Here is a 19,113-nt window from a genome sequence, read left to right as displayed (position 1 = left end):
GACCCACAAATGTTCCCATGTTGAAGCATTATGGAAAGGGACAATATATATTGCGCCAAAAAAAGAAGAAGACAATATATATATGTATATATACTTAGCGAAGATGAATGAACTGAAGATGAGCTATTTGGGCGTCTCATTTCTAAATTCTAGTAGACTACAATTGGGCTCGTCCGGAAACACAAATAAGAGAAGAGAGTCTGATATAATAGGAGATAGGCATAGACATTCGGATACCGTTCTAAGTTTGGAATTTTTTTTAGATTTTAGTTCTATTTTGTAACACGTCTTAAACTCCTAAGTCCTATACTAATAAATTTATAATTACGGATCGAGAACGGATATAACACATCGATTTTCACCTTCTAGAACTCACAAAATAACCATATGTTGTTTGGATTCGAGTTATATCGGACCGATTCAGATATACCCAAAATAAAATCTAAAATTTAAAATCAGAACATAAAAATATATATTTATTGTGGAAGCATCATAGTCTAATGGTTAAGGTTTAAAGGCTTATACACCCAGGTTTGGGGTTCGATTCTCAAACTATACAATTTCTTGCAGATTATATGATGTGAAGCTTATTGGAGGTACTCTGTAAGTAGAGCCGTTTATTGTGGTTGTTTACTGCGGAGAGAGCATGTCCATCGAGGATGTCGTACATGCAGAACCGTCTATCGATTAAATGTTTCGGGGAGAACTTCATCTTAGAATCTTTGTCTGTGAAGCTGTTCATCAATGTCGCACGTTGCAGATAGTTGATCATCTTACATAACCGAATTAGAGATTATATGATGATCTAATGTGTTACCAATGTTAAAAAAAATATATACTTACCTATATATAATTGGGTATTTAAGGTACTTTTTAAAATTTAAAATACTTATTGTTAGATATAATATTAAAATAAATACGACATTGAATATTTGAATTATATAATTATGTTTCAAATATTTACATTGTATATATTAATTTGGACATTTAAATTGGTTTCTTCAGATCTTTCAATTTTTCGGGTGTTTCAGATTATCCATTTGAATTCGATTAATAATATTCCTGGTTTGGATATGTTTTCTAACGCACTACAAAATTCATTCGTTTTTTTCTAAAACTAGATATGCATCATGTTCGGTTTAGAATTCGGGTTACTGAGCCCAGCCTTAATTGCAGAAGTGAACCGGTCACATTTTTGTTCATAGTAATAAATTAATCTGATGAATCTACTACCGTCATTATTAACCGACTTCCGTGACTTCGTCCACGAAAGGATCCATGCATCATGACATCCAAAAATAGACTAATTAAAAATCAAAATGTTCTGACGTAATCTCCTGATCCCCTTGTATTATCGCAAACAATATTCAATCAAATTCACAGCTTATGATAAGGTTTTGGATATTTTTTCTCTACTTGATCAAGCGACCGATGTAGAACCACAGCAGCATATCCAAGTAAGTTTTAGAGCACAGAGCGTTTTTCATATTTCAACCTACCTTCTTTTTACAAATTATAATTTCAAATATATATATATATACAAATAATGAAGAGCTCTTTAGTTAAGCTTTATTTGGCTTTAAATTTAAAAGGAAATAATTTGATGTTTTAATACAGAACCATATGACAATATCCACGTGGTCTGAACCGACCACTTCAAACCCCCAAAAGCCCTGCAATATCTTAATAAGCGAAAACTACTCTTTTCTTCTCTCTAGAGATAATCTACTTCTTGGTATAAATACATTACACACACACTTATAGAGAGACATCTAGACTTCCCTTACACATTCTAAAAACTTTTAGACCTTCGCCAAAACTAGAGAAGATCAAGAAGAAGAAGAGTTATACATGGAGAGATCACCATACTACGGTTCATCGTACTTGGACTACCTCTCTCTCCCAGACCCACATGTCTGTTTTTTCTTCATGGTTGTGTTCTTCGTGTTGTCCCTCACATGGTACTTGAACTACGAGTCCGTCCTCGAAGACACCATGAACCAGCTCAAGCTGGTCTTCATGCTCTCCCCTCTCTTCCTTCTCCTCCTCGTCCACATCTTCTCAGGCGGCCTTTCCTTCTACGTCCCCTGGCCTGAACAAGACTCCATCCACCGTGCTGGTTCTTCTCCTTGGGGAGTAGCAACAGTTCTCGTGATCATCTTGTTCATGGTCTCGTACCAGTCAGACATCCATGAGATGTGGTTCCCCTTTGGGGCTAGGTAGATCGATCAACCTAAAATTTTCCTTAAAACATATGACCCGCTTGAGATATGGAACATCCATGTAAAATCTAGTCTCTCATGTGAGATGTCAAAGTATGTGTACGAGTGAAACTTTTGCCGAAGATCTTTCAAGTCTTATCAGAGTGTCTTCATGTAGATAAAATTAAGTGTCTCTGCGTGTGTATATTCTACTTGTATTCGAAAAATTCCCTTTATAAAATGAGATGTAGATTAAAAAAACTGTTGCAATAGAAAAGTTTTGTGGATGAATGGATGCATGAGCTAAACTCCTAAAATGAATCTTACGGTGCCTCATGTATGTAATGTACACTGACACAAACAACTAGTGGTTCTTCTTGTCATCTTTTGACAAGTGGGAGTTTGTTATTGTCTACGTAAATATTTTCCGGGATTTCTTCACCTTTTTTATTTGTTAAGAAATTACAAAAACTTTTGCGATTGCTTTGTGAACGTTGCTTTGTTTTGGTTATAGAAAAGAGTAATTTTGAAATTTTGATTAAAAAAATCGATCACTATAATAATGCCAAAGTGATATCTTTTATTTTCAAGTTTGTTTTGATAAAAAAAGATACCGACATGTATATTTGTACTAACAATTCTCACCACTACTTTATAAAGTTAGGGGTACATTCTAGACTATGAATTCATGAATACTCAGGATTGAAAGCGACATTTGTCCACTATAATTCTGCCAGATTTTCAAATCGAGCGTCGTTCTTAACTGATAGAAACTAGATGATTGATCCACGTTATGTGTGAGATTGTAATAATAATTTAGTAGTTCTGAAATACAACTTAATATAAGTTGCAAGTTTTTTTTACAGAACAAACAAGTAAATGTAAAAACTTTAGAAAGTAAAACAAGTGTATTTGGAACTTACTACTTCCTAGTTCCTATATATATATTGATCGATGAAGTTATAAAAGTTGTTATGTGATTCTTAGCGATTAAAAATTCAACAAAGTTATACTCGAACGAAAAATAATTTTTGGATTTAAATGGTTTTTCCTTGTTTTTTTTTGAAAGACACATCAGATATCATGTGTTAAAGGTTGAAAAACGTTACTTTACCGTAACATTTAAAATACATAACAACTATATACGCCGTTTAGAACATTTAAAATTATTATATTTTCGATTCTAACAATACACCTTCAACATACAAAATAACTTGAAAATGCACCCAATAGAGATTCGAATATGCGATATTAATCTTCTCTTTTTTTTGAACATTAGTGCGACGTTAATCTTATTAACAAAGTTGTTCACTTTCTGTTTAAAAACGGTGATAATATTTTGAAAATATAATAATTTTAATGTCACTCTTAGGAGCATGATTATCGTCAAAGTAGGTTTAAAGGTTTCTTAAAAAAAATTTTTATCCAAGAAAAAAAAATTAAAAAGAAACCAATTACGAACTGCTAGTCAGTGGAACCCGCGAACAATACATGAAACCAACAAAAATTAATCTTTATTTAATCACTTTTGTTACCGGTTTTTTGCTGATTTGTGGAACCACTATTTTTTTTTGTAAAACCCTCCTTAGAAACTAGAGATGAACCTGGTCTTACGGTCTTACCTCTCGTCTCCATTACCAGTAGTATATATTTAAAAGCCATGACTTTCATTAAAATAAAATACATTTTTAGAACTGTCACTATTATTCAATAAACGAAACTGTTCACAATTCCATTAAAGAGACCAACCTCGCATATTGAATCCTTTTCGGTGCTTCTCTAAGTTATTTTGTATGGTGAAAGTTTGTTGTAAGACTCGAAAAAGAGCTAGAGATTTGAATCTGGAGTTGGAATGAGATCAATGATAAAAAAAATTTGTGAATGTTTTTTCTCTATGATCCTGAAAATCAGAAAAACATAATTGAGCCAACGTTGATGTAAATTGCTTTAATCCATTCAACAATGAAAAAGATAAGTAAATCACATCAACGCTGCACTCAATGATGTTCGTGCAAATCCAGGAAAAAAAACCTTCTTGCTATGTTTTATCACCATGGAACTACATGTAATTTATAAGACATTGTCTGAAAGCAGTACAATTCATGTGTTGTACTACTGTGTACGATTAACGAGCCGTGCTATATCGTATTTTTGAGGTTGCTGATTTGTAAGTTTTTAAATTATAGTTAGCTAAATTTTAAAATAGTTTCCATGTGACTAATGTAATGAAAGACATTATTAATGTATTCTTAATTATTTAACCCAAGTTTCTGTATGTACGACTAAACATCGGTGTTCTGGTGTGTTGTACTGCAGCAAAGCACAGCTTTATATATGTACTACATGAGACTATCTCGACTGCAACGACGTCGTTCGCCACTTTTTTTATTTTCTTTTCCTTACAGAAGTTTAATTACTTTGTTGACGCTCTTCTCATTTATATGTGTATGATGTACAATCTGAGAAGTGAGAACAAATTAATAATGGACATGCTTAACCTCAATATAGTAAAACAAAATCAAATGGAAATAAACAATTGTGGAAAAGCAGAAATACAACTTATTAAGTATAATTAACACGTAAATTTGATCACTTGACGATGCAATTATGCAAAACCGTATTAGTTGACCCGTCTACAGTCTCTACGGATTTCTCCATCGTTTCCTGTGAGAACCCTTACATTGCCCATCTTGATCATTGATTTCGCAAAAGCTTTATAGAATTTACGTTGGCTCTTTGCAAAACGATTCACCAAAGACACAGTAGGTGCTCCTTTCGAAGAGAACAAGATTTGATCTGATTCAATGACTCCACGGTTGTTTTGAAGGTTCTTGAAATAGTCGTTATCAAATGAGTCAGGGCTTGTAGGATCAAGATTGACCCTCGCAGTGAGACTTCTGCCTTGCGGACATTTTCTTCGCAGTGTTCTTAAGAATTTTGGTTCAATGCTAGGATCAGACTGTCCATTGCTACCAGTAAAATTGTGTAGACGATTTGTTATCACTCCACACTGAACCCTCCCGAAGGTATGAGCACCTGTACATTTATTATGATTCATAATTCGTATTGATAATATTGAAACAAAGTACTATTGAGATCCCTGGTCAAAAGTTTAATCATACTTCTGCAAGATGGCCAATATTTTTTGGTCTCGAACGAAGATTCAAGACGGGAATGTAAAGATTACCAGATAAAGCGACAAGATCGGTAGTGTCAAGATTATGTACGGAGAATTTAGAAGTAAGTATCTCCATCGAGTCAGGTCCTAGTGGAAGTGCAGCCACGGCGTCCCCACGGTTAGCCGTGCGACCATCTCTTCTTCCTAACAATACGTCCCATGACGGCCCTCCCGCCTTAAAGGATACAAATATAATTTTCTTTAAAAATATATATATATATATGTAATATACAATATAGTGTTTTCATTATTTTACTATAGTGTCTTCATAGTATTTTAACACTAGTTCAACCACTAAGTTATATATCCTGCTCATGTTTCATAGAATTTAGCTACAACATAAAATTTTCAAAGAGTTATTTTATTACCAGTGAGACAGAGATTTCAGCTGCAATAGCGAGGATATCGGCACAAGAGACGACTCCAGGGCATACATTCTCCAGTGCGGTTTTGATATCATCGATCACTTCGAAACCGTCAAGAGAACCAGCGTTTTGGAAAGCTTCCTTTTCACCCTCTACTCCATCCACAGGAGCAGCGTCCAATAGTACCGAACCATCGCAGCCCTGTGTTTCATCACGAGGTCAATGTTTCATGCATATTTTAATTTTCAAATGATCTAATTACATTATCAAAATAATCATAATTTTTTTTTTGACAAATTAAAGTCTAGTCTATACTTTTCTTGCTTAATGATTAAAGTAAAAGAAACAAAAAGACATTTTAATTTTGGGTTTAGGAAGACCGATACTCACAATTAATGAAACTAAGGTCAATGTACGGATTATATCGTCAAACTTATGATCAAACATCAAATTTTAGATTTGATCTTTGGAAAACAGCTCAACATAACTCGTCCTAATAAATATGTCATTCCAATTTTAGGAAGATTGGTGATGCAAACTCTAAATTTCAATTTTACTTCTGTTTAAAGTCCACCAAACCCCTTTACAACGATCATAAAGCTGCACACAGGGTTTAGATTCAACATGAATCACAAGATCACATGCACCTTATATCGATTGCTAGGTCTTTTGTTAAACAAAAAAAAAAATCACATAGCAGTGAAAGTCGTGAAAGAGGCATGACTTTAGCAGTATATATATGCTAATGAATAGAAATAGATCTTACGTTCACAAAACAGTCGTGAAAGTGAAGACGCATGACTTTAGCAGTGAGTCTAACGTCGCCACGGCTAGCTCGTTGGATCAGACGCCGAGCGATGATTGTGACATTAGGACAGCTCTCGGAGTAAAAATCGGAGCTAAGTTGAGCATTACCCAAAACACCAAACATCAAAAGCGAGAGCAAAAGTAAGGGGATAGTAATATTGCTTAGACCCATTCTTCTGTCGCTCTATGTTAGTTAGTCAAACTGAGCGATAGAAAGAATAAGCTTAGAGGATATTGTGGATTGATCAAAGAGTGACGCCTTTTATAAAGAGCTTATACCTAACGATGGAAGAAAATTTATACATATTCTAAGAAAGTTACAAAACATTTCAGTGCGGTATAGACTTCTAATTTTATTTTGTGACACATAATAAAATATAATGATTAGCATCTCTGACTACAATTTGGACAACGAATTTGAGTATATCAAAAAAAAATTTGAGAACAAAGTATATCAAATTGAATCTTTGAAAATGTGACACCATTATTTGTGAGTTTTTTTTAAGTTTGAAAAGCCTACGTTAAAATCTCTTATTTGAAATATTTTGATTAAAAATTGAAGCTTTTGAAAAACACAAATAAAATATATTTTTTTTCTTGAAACATAAAATAAAATATAAAGATATATACATAGATTAATGTTGAGCGACGGCTGCTGGCCTTAGGGCAGGTCAATAAAAGGGTCATATCAATGTACGTCATGAAAAATAACTAAGGATAGCTAAAATAGACGAAAAACTGAGTAACGGCACATAACAATTGACTTGACTTGACTTGACGAAAAAAAAAAAAAAAAAAAACAATTGACTTGACGATATTTAGGTATATATAATCAACGAACGTACATGTGTAATGTGTTTTGACCTTGTTAGTTACAGTTTTTTTTCTTTATTTTTATGTTTTAAAGTCGATGAAGTAAAATTAGTATTCAGTATCAAAGCAAAAACATCAAGATGACGATTATTAATGCATATAAGAATCATGTGAATGTTAAATGTTTACTCACTCATGTAGGAATGGTTGAATCTTTCACTCGGCGGCTCACGCCACATAAAAACGATCTATTCTTCCGTATATGAATTGAGATCTGGTATGCCGTTTAATCGGTCTAATCCAATATACGATGGAGTTGAATCATCATTGGTGTACGTAAATGTAATAAAATAATAGAAACATTGAATCGGTCTAATGGAACCTAAGGTGTGAGTTGTTAAGCCATCACTGGTTTAATAAAATAATGGAAACATGTGATCAGAGATATGGCAACGGGGATAAGTGGTTATTCTATGCAAGCAGTGTTCTAAAAATAGACTACCGCTTACATATTCACCTAGTCAGTAAATCGGATATGAGCAGGATATGAGGAAGACGATTTCTTCAAGTTGATTTTTTTTTAAAAGAAAAATCAGTCTAAATAAGAAAAAATGGTCTAGATATCCGTCTAAACAATAATATTCTATAAGACGCATAACCAACGCCTAGCAATTTTTAGAACATTGTATTCACCTAATACCTATTCTACTTAGCAAAAAGAAATTACAAAAAAGGGAAAAAATACATAATCAAAAAACGTTACCAAATATGAAAAGTGTAGTCCAGAATACTTTTTTTTAAACACAATTTACTTTCATTAATCTTTAATTTTTTTAACTACAATAACTAAAGTGAATTATTCATACTATTAATATATGTAATGCATTCAAGCTTCTATGTTTTCTGCATTTTTTTTTGCTTAAGTTTCAGTTATGTGATTTTGAAATATAAATTGTTAGATAGTGTTATAAAATTGTAATGTGGCTATCAGAACTCAGAAGCTATAAATTATTTTGTTTTAGAAGGTAAACTAGATTTTGACCCGCGCTTTTAAAGCGCGGAATCGATTCTTTTTAAAATTTTATTTAAATTAATAAATATTTGTCTAATCTATATTTTAATTGATTTTTTTATTTGTTTATATTCAATTTATATAATATTGTCTTCTTTATTTTTTTAATTATTATTAAAATAAAAAAATTTGTTTGTGTAATAATTAATTAGTTAAAAAATTTTAAAATGGTAAACTCCTACTCAATAAATTTAATCATATTGTGATGATATATTTGGTAAGGTTATTTATTTATAATTTTAACTTATTAAATAAATATTATATGAAAAATGTAATAGACATTACATTTTTCATTCTACATATTTTTAATTAATGCATAAATTTTAAATTATAATAACATAAATATTTAATAATAGGAAACCGGTGCTGCCTATTTATAATATTGATCGGATTCAAAGCGAGGTGTTAGGTTTTAGGAGAAACTTGAGGAGAAAGTTGGAAGATCTTTTCTATAAAATCGAATATTTCTATATTTTAAGATTAATTTTGAAAAATTCAGTTACCATGTCAAACAGTTAAATTATTTTTCTGCATGTTCCTCAAATTGGGGGATTTTCTTTTTATTTGATTTGATTCCGAAAATCTCTGAGTAAATGGGATTTAAAACGATTTAATGGGCTTAAAAACGAAAATGTAAGTAGCAAATTTGTTGGACTTTTCATTTTCGAAAAACATTTAAAACAATTGAAAAAACAATTGAAAAAAAAATGTAATGTTTTGTAATTAATAGGAAAATTCAAGGGTAGATTCATAAGAAGTATTCTGCTTTAATAGTATAGATGTACAGGCTACAATAGAAAGAACGTGAAGCTTTTCTAATAAGTACGTGTGTATTTATGATTTACAATTACAAATGAATAACAGTGGCATGTTTAGCCTTAATAGTAAAACGAAATAAACGGAATATAAAACATTTATGGAAAAGCACAAATAAATACCACTTAATTATTTCATGAATAATAACAAAGTCTGAACATGCCATTATATGCAAAACCGTATTAGTTGACCCGTCTGCAGTCTCTACGGATCTCTCCTTCAGTTCCCGTGAGAACCTTTACATTTCCCATCTTGATCATCGATCTCGCAAAATTTCCAAAGAACTCATTTTGGTTCTCCGCGAAACGATTCACCAACGATACAGTAGGTGATCCTGTGGAAGAGAACAAGATTTGATCTGATTCAATGACCCCACGGTTGTTTTGAAGGTTCTTGAAATAGTCGTTATCAAATGAGTCAGGGCTCGTATCATCAAGATTGACCCTCGCGGTGAGACTTCCGCCTTGCGGGCATTGTCGTCGCAACGTTTGCAAGAATTCCGGTTCAATAGTCGGGTCGGACTGTCCGTTGTCACCACTGAAATTGTGTAGACGATTGGTTATCACTCCACACTGAACCCTCCCGAAAGTATGAGCACCTGTATGTTTATTATTCGTTTAGATACACTGTAACAACGTACTATAATTTTTTTTATGGTCGAACAACGTACTATAATTATAGTCATATTTCTACAAGATGGCTGATGACAAAAGATTTAAGACTATAATAGCTTGGCCGAGCTGATGTAAACAAAACTGTTCCTTTTGGTATAAATTCACATTTTATCAACAAAAAAAAAAATTTAAGACAAGAATGCACAAATTACCAGATAAAGCGACGAGATCAGTAGTGTCAAGATTATGTACTGAGAACTTAGACGTAAGGATCTCAAGAGAGTCAGGTCCTAGTGGAAGTGCGGTCACCGCTTCCCCGCGGTTCGCTGTCCGACCATCTCTCCTTCCTAACAATACGTCCCATGACGGTCCTCCAGCCTTAAATGGTAAAATTAATAAAATAGTTCTATTAAAAATATTTACTTTGGGTTTAGAAACTTGAAATATGAAATTTGGGTAAATTTCTGCATGTTGTGGACAAAATATGAAAGCACGTAAAATTTCAGAAATTGTATTATTACCAATGAGACAGAGATTTCAGCTGCGATGGCGAGGATATCGGCACAAGAGACAACTCCAGGGCAAACATTCTCGAGTGCGGTTTTGATATCATCGATTACTTCGAAGCCATCCAGAGAGCCAGCGTTTTGGAAAGCCTCCTTCTCACCCTCTACACCATCAGCAGGAGCAGCGTCCAACAGTACCGAACCATCGCACCCCTGTGTTCACACACGTGGACTTCAATGTTTTATGCATGATTTAATTTTAACAAGAAAACTATGTCTAAAATTTCTTAGTCAAAGTCTATTGTCTATAATTTTTGGAATATTTTAACTTGGGTTTATAAAGACCGTCACTAATGTATACTTAAATATATATATATAATTAAAAACATTAAAAACCTCAAGTTGATCTAAAAAGTAACGAGCTCTATAATTAATTTTGTCCATAGCCATTTACAACAAATAGGTATTTCTTTTTGGTTAATCAATGAGTATATATGAACAGAAAATACCCATTTAAGTCAATAACATAACAAAAATATAATGCGACCTTATCTAATAAACCTTCATATGTGGTGCTGGTTTTGATTTAACATGAATCATGAGATCGCATGCGCATTAAAACGCGGTTTCATTATGAACCCAAATATGGTAATGAATAGAAATAGATCTTACGTTCACGAAACAGTCATGAAAGTGAAGGCGCATGACTTTAGCAGTGAGTCTGACGTCGCTACGGCTTGCTTGCTCGATCAGACCCCGAGTAATGACTGTGACATTAGGGCAGGTCGTGGAGTAAAAATCAGAGGTAAGCTGAGCATAATTACCCACAACCCCGAACATCAAAATTGAGAGCAAAAGTGAGGGAATAGCATTGCTTATACCCATTGTTTGTTCGCTCTCTGTTTGTTAAACCGAGAGATAAGAAGCTAAAAGAAGTTTATGGGTTGATGCGAAAATAAAGGCATGCATTCGTAGCCTTTTATAGAGAGCTCTTATACTTCACCCTGGAAGAAAATTCAACATGTTCTAGGAAAATTACAAAACTTTCAATGTCGTAGAGACTTTTTATATTTCTTGTAGGACACAATAAATCTTTATATAATGATTAGCGTTATAATTAGTTATCTTTGTAAAGTATACAGTAATACATATATAATTAACGATTCTGAGTGCCCAAAGGAACATAATAAATGTATGTGTTTTTAATCACAAATGTTTTTTGGTATATATATACAAACTGCATATGTTTTTAGAAAATAGTCTAACTGCAGGTGCATTTTCTTATCCAAGAAAAGTAATTAAATTGTTCAAAAAAATAATAGACTAAAAGCAATATATAGTTTCGAGTACAAATTTAGTAACACATACAATCATCAAACGTAACTACTAACTAACATAATCATTTTTTTTTAACTCTTTATTCATCTCTCACTGGATAAAAAAATGTCATATCAATTAACGTCATGAGAGAAAAAAGACAATATATATAGCTAACGGCATGTTGAGAATTGACTTGCAATTCGGTTTGTAAATATTGTAATAAACGACAAATTAAATACATGTATTTTGACCTAGTTTTTTTACCTAGTTTGTTACATATTTATCTTTTTGTTTTGAATCAATGTTAACACCGATGGGGATGGAAGTCTAACGAGGACAAAAAACTACCATAGATTTATTTTCTAAATAAATAATCAGGTAAGATAAAATATATACATGTATGTCCTTTTTTTTTGAAACACAACTTCATTAAATTTAGTGGCCAAAGTTTGGTGGTGCCATGATGGCGAACTCAGCTAATAAGCTCTGTTTTGCTAAACCATCGGCTATTACATTCCTCTCACGAGGGATCCATACAAACGAGATGTAATTAAAAGAGGAGGCAAGCTCAAGGATGTCCGCTACAACACCATAGAGTTCCGCGCTGGATGTCTCCGAGTTCAGAGCTTTGATAAGGGTTGTCGAGTCCGATTCACACCTCACCTTCGCGATACCAAGGTCCTTACACTTCAAGACAGCTTCTCTCATTGCCAGTCCCTCCGCCATGAGAGGAGATCGAACGTGGTGTGCTGGGGCAGAGTATGAGGCGTTGAAATCTGCGTCATTGACGATCCAGCCGAGTCCAGCAAGTTGTTTGTCTTCTTTCCAGGCTGCATCAGATTTAACGATAGCAGTCCCTGCATTTGGATACAGAGGCGGAGCTTTGGGTTTCCCTGTCGTTATCTTTTGTTGGCACTGGGTCCACTCACGCGCCGCTGAGACCGCTTTGGAGATGACTTCATCTGAGGAGCAACGTCTGTCATTAAAGACCAAGTTGTTCCTAGCAAGCCACAATTGCCAGAGGATCCACGGGGCCAGAGGACCCTCTCCAACTCCCGTAGGAGGCAATGATAGACGTTGACAAAAGCTTTCCCATACCGACCTTAAATCTAGTGATCCGCTAATCTCAATTCCGGGAGACACCGGAACGCATTTCCAAACCTGTTGGCTGAAGCTGCAATGGAGAAAAAGATGATCTATAGATTCAGGTAAGCCGCAGCTTTTGCACTTTCCATCGATCTTAATCTGTCTAGCTCTGAGTTGTTCTCCCACCGGCAGGGCCCCATGGAAGATTTTCCATAGGAAAAGCTTTATTTTGGGCGCAGTGTGAAGATTCCACACATTCTTCTTCCAGTCAAATTGGATGGAGATCGTATCCGGTGGATTTAAACTCGCAGTTCTGGACCTTACAGCCGCATACCCCGATTTCGTAGAGTACTCTCCTGTCTCGTGTTTTAGCCAGATTAGCTTGTCCGGGGCGCCTGTTAAGCTTGGTTTGATCCTCAGGATGGACTTTTCTTCGAAGGGGAGAACCTGTCGAATTCTTTCCACATCCCACTCATTTTTCTCAGGGAGAAAGAGGTCTGAGACAGTTAAGTTCTGGTACTGTTCTGGAGAAGGTCCCATAGGGCGTTGTTGGGTTGAGAGATTTATCATGTATGTCCATATATTTGTTTTTGGACCTCAATGAGTAATGCATCAATTGGTTGGTGACAGGTATATCTGAACTTTGAGGCATGAAATAACTGATATGCTACTGTCGATATCAATATGAAAACCAAGGTTAGTGACAGAATATAGTCAAATATATAAACAAAAATAACAAAAATTCAAATTTGATATCAATATGAAAACCAAGGTTAGTGACAGAATAGAGTCAAATATATATAATAAAAAATAATAAAAATTTAAATTTGATCTTAGCTTCTAACTCCACTAAAATCTCGCCCATCATCCTTTACAATGAATAGGTATTTGTTTTTTGGTCAATCAACGACTATAGACTATTTTTAACAAATACTATAACTCACGACTATGAACTATTGATACCCATTAGTCACAAAAAACGGCCTAATCAAATGTCACAAGTCACATGTCTGAGTTAATGTACATCATTCATAAACCTTCACATGTACTGAAAATGTTTTATATAGATATACCACCTAATTAATCATATTATTTTATTTGATAGCGCTAAAATAACATAGCCCATGTGAAAACTTAAATGCTAATTACCTTTACTTAATGAAAATTTTCCATGTCACTTATCTAATTCAATTAACATTTATAAATCTGATAGTGACAAAATTTAAGATTTGAAATAAATAGAAACATAAAAGATTTAAATATGATTTTATGAATTATAGTAAAACGATTAAACAAAAAAATAATTATAAACAAAGCAACGTCAACAATAATATTACAAAAACTCCGCGAACATTATTACTAATGATTTGTTGAAATTTGATCATGCATACTATTCTTTCCGCGTTGTTTTCAAAGTCGTGTACTTGTTTGAAGCGATCAAAGTGGAGCCAGTTTTCTCGAAATGATTGGACATGGTCGTTTTCATCTGCACGGATATTCGTTGATGAATTCCACGAAGACTAGAAGTTTAGAATTTTGCCTGCCTTTTTGTTTTCAGATCACAAATACCGGCTGATGTGCGAAGCATTTGATAATGACACCATCTTATTCATGAGAAGCACTTGCAAGTTGCACCTATGTGATGTGATTTAGTCATTGAACTAGTAAACGATCGATTTATTCATCACCACAAAATATCTACTCATCAACGTTAAATTGTGACAGACATCATAGATCCTTCACCATCGTAGCCGACCATTATGCACGGACTGGTAGCACTAATTATGTTCATTGCTTAGCTATCTAAATAGTGATTTCTCATTAATTATAGACTGTTTTCTGTAATGATATGTAGCTAATAATGTTTCTATTAAAACAGATGAATTATCTGGTTTATGTGTCATTCGTATAATAATTAATACTAATTAATAAGGATATATTTTGAAGTCCTCTTTGACTTCAAAACCGGTAATATTCAAAATAATATATGGATCTCCACAAAAACAAACAGTTAAACAAACCCATTAACTTCTTATTATTACACACGAGATCATTTTGATACACACACGAGGACTGATGACCAACACCCAAACATAGCAGAAAAGCAAAAGAACACACACTAGTTATTAATAACTCTACAGTTTTTCCTAACCTCCCCACTCGATCCATTGATAGGATTCATAATACCACCCATTCTGATCATCGAACAAGTGAAGTCCCTGAAAAACAAGCTCTGGCTCTGACTATAAGCCTCCACAAGTCTTTTTGTTGTATTCACGGCCAAGTCACTGGAGAACAGAATCTGATCCGAACTCAAAAGACCTTTCCCTTGGAGGAGGTTCTTGAAATAATTGTTGTCGAAGACGTCCGTAGAGTTCCTATCAAGGGGAGCTGTTACGTTTCCATTTCCTCCTATGGGACAAACTGTTCTCAGATCAGACAAGAGTGTCGTTTCAAGTGTTGCATCCGGAGATCCCTGGCCAGTAAAGTTGAACAACCGGTTTCTGAAGAGATCACATTTTGCTTGTCCAAAGGTGTGAGCTCCTTTGTAATGATAAATGAGTAAATGCATAAGTGACATGTAGTTAGAGGACAATAATACCCACAAAAAAAATGTGACTGGAGAAAAGAGTTAAAACCTGACAAAGCTACGACGTCGGTGACGTTAAGGCCTACAGCTTGAAACTTGGCAATGATAGCGTCTAAAGGTTCAAAAGGAGATGGAAGATTGTTTGCACTACTCTGATTTGCCACAAGTCCATCTTTTCTTCCTAATGCCACTCTCCACATAGGTCCTCCAGTCTGCAAATCAAAACCCGTTATAGATGACCAACAAATATAACAGAATGATCCGAGTTTACGAAATCATATGTATTAATGTCCAAGTTTAAAGGTCTTATTTTTTTTGTTAATCGCACTTTGTAAAACCCCAGCGTTCATTTTTTTTTAAAATGATATTTACATTCTTAGCAACAACAAAATATAGGAAAGCATGCATGTGTAAAATATAGACAACCCCAAAAGAAAGGTACAATTATATACAACCACATGTAGAATAGGCGACGATTATATTATTAAAAAATAATCAAACATAAATCATCTTGTTTAGAACTATAAATAATCTCAACGTATGTTATATTTAATATAGAATTTTTTGGTTCCTTAAATGCTGTAACTCGTGTTATATGAAACCTAGTAAATCTCTTATAACCTAAATTTCGCTTGATCTACTGAAATTAAAGTAAGCATTGAGGCTTTGATGATGGTTGTTAAATATTGGGGAAACAAAAGCTTACCATGTAAACTGATTCGCGAGCGGCTAAAGTGAGTATATCAGCACAAGAAACAACACCAGGACATGCGCTTTCCACAGCGGCTTTGATAGTATCAACTACTTCAAATCCTCTCGCAGAGTTCGCGTTTGAAATCGATAATTTCTCGCTATCTGCTCCATCCAACAAGACAGACGCATCGCACCCCTGAAACGTTCATGCTAACAAACTGGTGACGAGTGTTTGTAACAATTCTAACAATATCTTAACGTCAAATAAGTATTTAATAGAAAAATGATAATTAAGAAAATAGACGTAAAGATAACAATACATACATTAACAAAGCAGTCATGGAAATGAAGACGAATGAGAGAAGCAGCCATCCGAATCTCGGCCTTCAGGGCCATGTTCACTTGTTTACGGACAATTTGTACAAGATACGGACATGATTTATCGTAGATACCAGGGCTTAGCTGTGACCTAGCCCCTGAACAAATCATACAAAGAGTGAAAATAGTAAGCAGCACATTTTTGTTTTGTGTTTTCATCATTGTCTAAGATTGCTTGTTTAAATGACTTTGTAGAGTGATAGTTTATTAAGATGTGAAGAATTGAGGTTCTATTTATAGAGAGAAAATAGATATCAACTATATTTAGGGCTTAATTGTGCTTCTATTAGTGGACTATTAAGAGAATGATTAATGCATGGTGACGTATGGCGGCTCCGAAATATTTGTTTCTTGTGCTCAATAGGACGCATTAAGCTCCATATTTTTATAATTCTAGTAAGATTAGGCACTAAGAGATATTCATATTCACAGATTCATGAATTTCTATCTTGTTTTGTATGTTGGACGGTTTTATATTTCGTAATCCACTAAGATTAGTGACTGTATTTTCGAGCTAACATGAAGTCAACTTTGTACAGAATAGTGATGTATTGTATTAGAGGACGCAAGTGGATTTTGTGTAAGCAATTCCCCACTGTTATCTACATGACTGCATGTGTTTTGAGGATGCAGTTGTATTTTATTTTTTTCTGGGGCTATTAATTATTCGGCTGTGTGTCTCTGGGACAAAATAATAAAACAAGATTTAAGGATTCAATTCGGTTTACAAACACGTAATTCGATATCAGAGAGTTATTTGTGATTCTTTCCAAAGTCTATGTCTTATCCAATACAACGTTTCTAAAACAATTTTTTGCTGTGTGAATATATTCATGTGATCAAATAAAAATGCATTTTGTTTTTGAAATATCCTTTAAAATTGTTCTCTGTTAAGCATGTTTAGTTATTGACTAATCCGAAGATGAAAACTTACTTAGAATTTAGAGAGGTTTGAAGGAACATGAAAATCAATATGATTATACGTAAAACCAAAAAGAGTATGTCAACTATATGTTGAATGTTTCACAAATAAGAAGATAATTTTTATCTGGAATCAATCGTTAACAACCCGAAATGGATAAAGCCATCCACTGAACATTACATATTAAAAAACAGAAACATACAAAAAGAAGTCAGAAACTCCGAAGTAATATCCCCGACGACTATAGTGATGGTAGATTCCACGTAATAGTCGATTTTTTATGCTCGGTTTAATTAGCGTTTACATCCACTTGTACTGTTTAACCTGCCGCGATTTGAAATCATTTTATTTAGTTTACGAAGTGCACAGTCCAATATGGTTCCACTCTCCTAAGCAATATCGGCACGCCAAATAAAATATACTATAAAGTCACACGCCACATGCAATCATGCATTTATACTTATTCTTAATTCTTAGAGCACCCCAATGGGAGTTTTTTTTTTTTTGACTGAACCCCCAATGGGAGTTCTAGCATTGAGTTTCTAAAAGTACATTTATACTCATTGAGGGTGCTCTATTATGTCAACATTGTATACATACATGTAAAAAATCCACATTCGATCCCTCTTGAATTATTTTTGAATTATTTTAGGCCGTGTTTATTCGTTTATTCATCTGTATAATTTGTATGTAAACGTTAAGATGGTGTTTGTTTGATCAACTTGAGCATCTGAATTCGGATGGCAGCAATGAATATGCAAATATTCATTGCACCTAACCTCTATCCTCAATAACCAAAAAACTGCAAGATGAGAGTTGTTTAGCGGAATTAGACCAATTAGGTTAACGAAATGTTAATTTCGACTAGCACTGAGTCTAATTTGGCTAGTTAATGCTAATTACGTTTGGATGTTTTTTGGCTAATGAAATATTTCAAACTTGTTTTTTTTTCGAATCGCAGTATATATAGTTGAAGCTGGTTTATAGTTCGCTTACTATTGTGGCTATCAAATATGTGAATTATAGTACAAAATAGATATTTATTTTTCTCATAATTCATAACTATCACTAAAAATCAGCTACTGCTTGAAACGAGGCCGGTTGTCGAAGGAATTGTGTCAAGCCATATATCTTCTTGGGCCAGTTTCACAAGAGAACCTGCAATATCATCCAGCTCCCTCATGTGTCTTTCAACATAGTTGATGGCACATAGCACTGAAGTGAACTATGTGACTATGACTATATCAGGCTTGTTGTTGGCTGGTGGTGGTGAAGAAGAAGCTTAATTAGATACAGTTTCTTACTTCAAATTTAATCTAAAACTTACTCGATTGATATAAAATATAGATGTAAGAACTTTCTTATGAACTGAAGTACATATTTATATACACGTTGAGCAGAGAATGATCTCTTCTCTAGGTTAACACGTATTTACTGAACTTTCTAGGTTAACACGTACTTACTGTGTACACGTTGAGCAGAGAATGAACTCTTAAGTGATCATCAATCGTATCACGTCAATGATGCGATATATTCTTAATACAATACTCACTTTATTTGACATATAATATATCTCTTACAAATGTATTTGATTGAAAGGAATAAAAACTCTTGCAAAAGTATATTCCGGTTATGGAAGTTTTGGATGAACTTGGCCACGTTTTGATTCCTTTTTTAAGTAACTATTTAACTTGTTATGTTACACCAAAAACAATGATCTAGTTGCATGGGAAAATTGATATGTTTTATTGG

The 19,113-nt window shown here is 33.9% G+C and overlaps 4 protein-coding genes across 4 annotated transcripts; 1 reads left to right on the top strand and 3 right to left on the bottom strand.

Moving 5' to 3' along the window:
• The first annotated feature begins 1,767 nt into the window (after positions 1 to 1,767).
• On the top strand, positions 1,768 to 2,360 carry LOC106370457. Its single transcript, XM_048743119.1, has one exon. It carries the CDS (start codon positions 1,852 to 1,854, stop codon positions 2,221 to 2,223), a length of 372 nt encoding a protein of 123 aa, XP_048599076.1. The 5' UTR covers positions 1,768 to 1,851; the 3' UTR covers positions 2,224 to 2,360.
• Positions 2,361 to 4,573: 2,213 nt separating this feature from the next.
• Positions 4,574 to 6,800, bottom strand: LOC106370456 (peroxidase 58-like). The gene is made up of 4 exons (XM_048743118.1): positions 6,511 to 6,800; positions 5,748 to 5,945; positions 5,389 to 5,554; positions 4,574 to 5,237 (listed from the first exon to the last, which is right to left on the bottom strand). Exons 1-4 carry the CDS (start codon positions 6,721 to 6,723, stop codon positions 4,822 to 4,824), a joined length of 993 nt encoding a protein of 330 aa, XP_048599075.1. The 5' UTR covers positions 6,724 to 6,800; the 3' UTR covers positions 4,574 to 4,821.
• Positions 6,801 to 9,235: 2,435 nt separating this feature from the next.
• On the bottom strand, positions 9,236 to 11,341 carry LOC106371780 (peroxidase 58). Its single transcript, XM_048743116.1, has 4 exons — positions 11,045 to 11,341; positions 10,388 to 10,585; positions 10,079 to 10,244; positions 9,236 to 9,850 (listed from the first exon to the last, which is right to left on the bottom strand). Exons 1-4 carry the CDS (start codon positions 11,255 to 11,257, stop codon positions 9,435 to 9,437), a joined length of 993 nt encoding a protein of 330 aa, XP_048599073.1. The 5' UTR covers positions 11,258 to 11,341; the 3' UTR covers positions 9,236 to 9,434.
• A 3,448-nt stretch (positions 11,342 to 14,789) lies between these two features.
• Positions 14,790 to 16,649, bottom strand: LOC106369783 (peroxidase N-like). The gene is made up of 4 exons (XM_048743115.1): positions 16,386 to 16,649; positions 16,075 to 16,257; positions 15,418 to 15,580; positions 14,790 to 15,322 (listed from the first exon to the last, which is right to left on the bottom strand). The coding sequence occupies exons 1-4, from the start codon at positions 16,599 to 16,601 to the stop codon at positions 14,898 to 14,900; spliced, it is 987 nt and encodes a 328-aa protein (XP_048599072.1). The 5' UTR covers positions 16,602 to 16,649; the 3' UTR covers positions 14,790 to 14,897.
• Positions 16,650 to 19,113: the final 2,464 nt, after the last annotated feature.

The sequence above is a fragment of the Brassica napus genome, chromosome A10, assembly GCF_020379485.1.
Source record: "Brassica napus cultivar Da-Ae chromosome A10, Da-Ae, whole genome shotgun sequence".
In the NCBI taxonomy this organism is placed as follows: domain Eukaryota; kingdom Viridiplantae; phylum Streptophyta; class Magnoliopsida; order Brassicales; family Brassicaceae; genus Brassica; species Brassica napus.
Note: the sequence above shows the minus strand (reverse complement) of the source record. Positions and strands in the feature narration are given on the sequence as shown.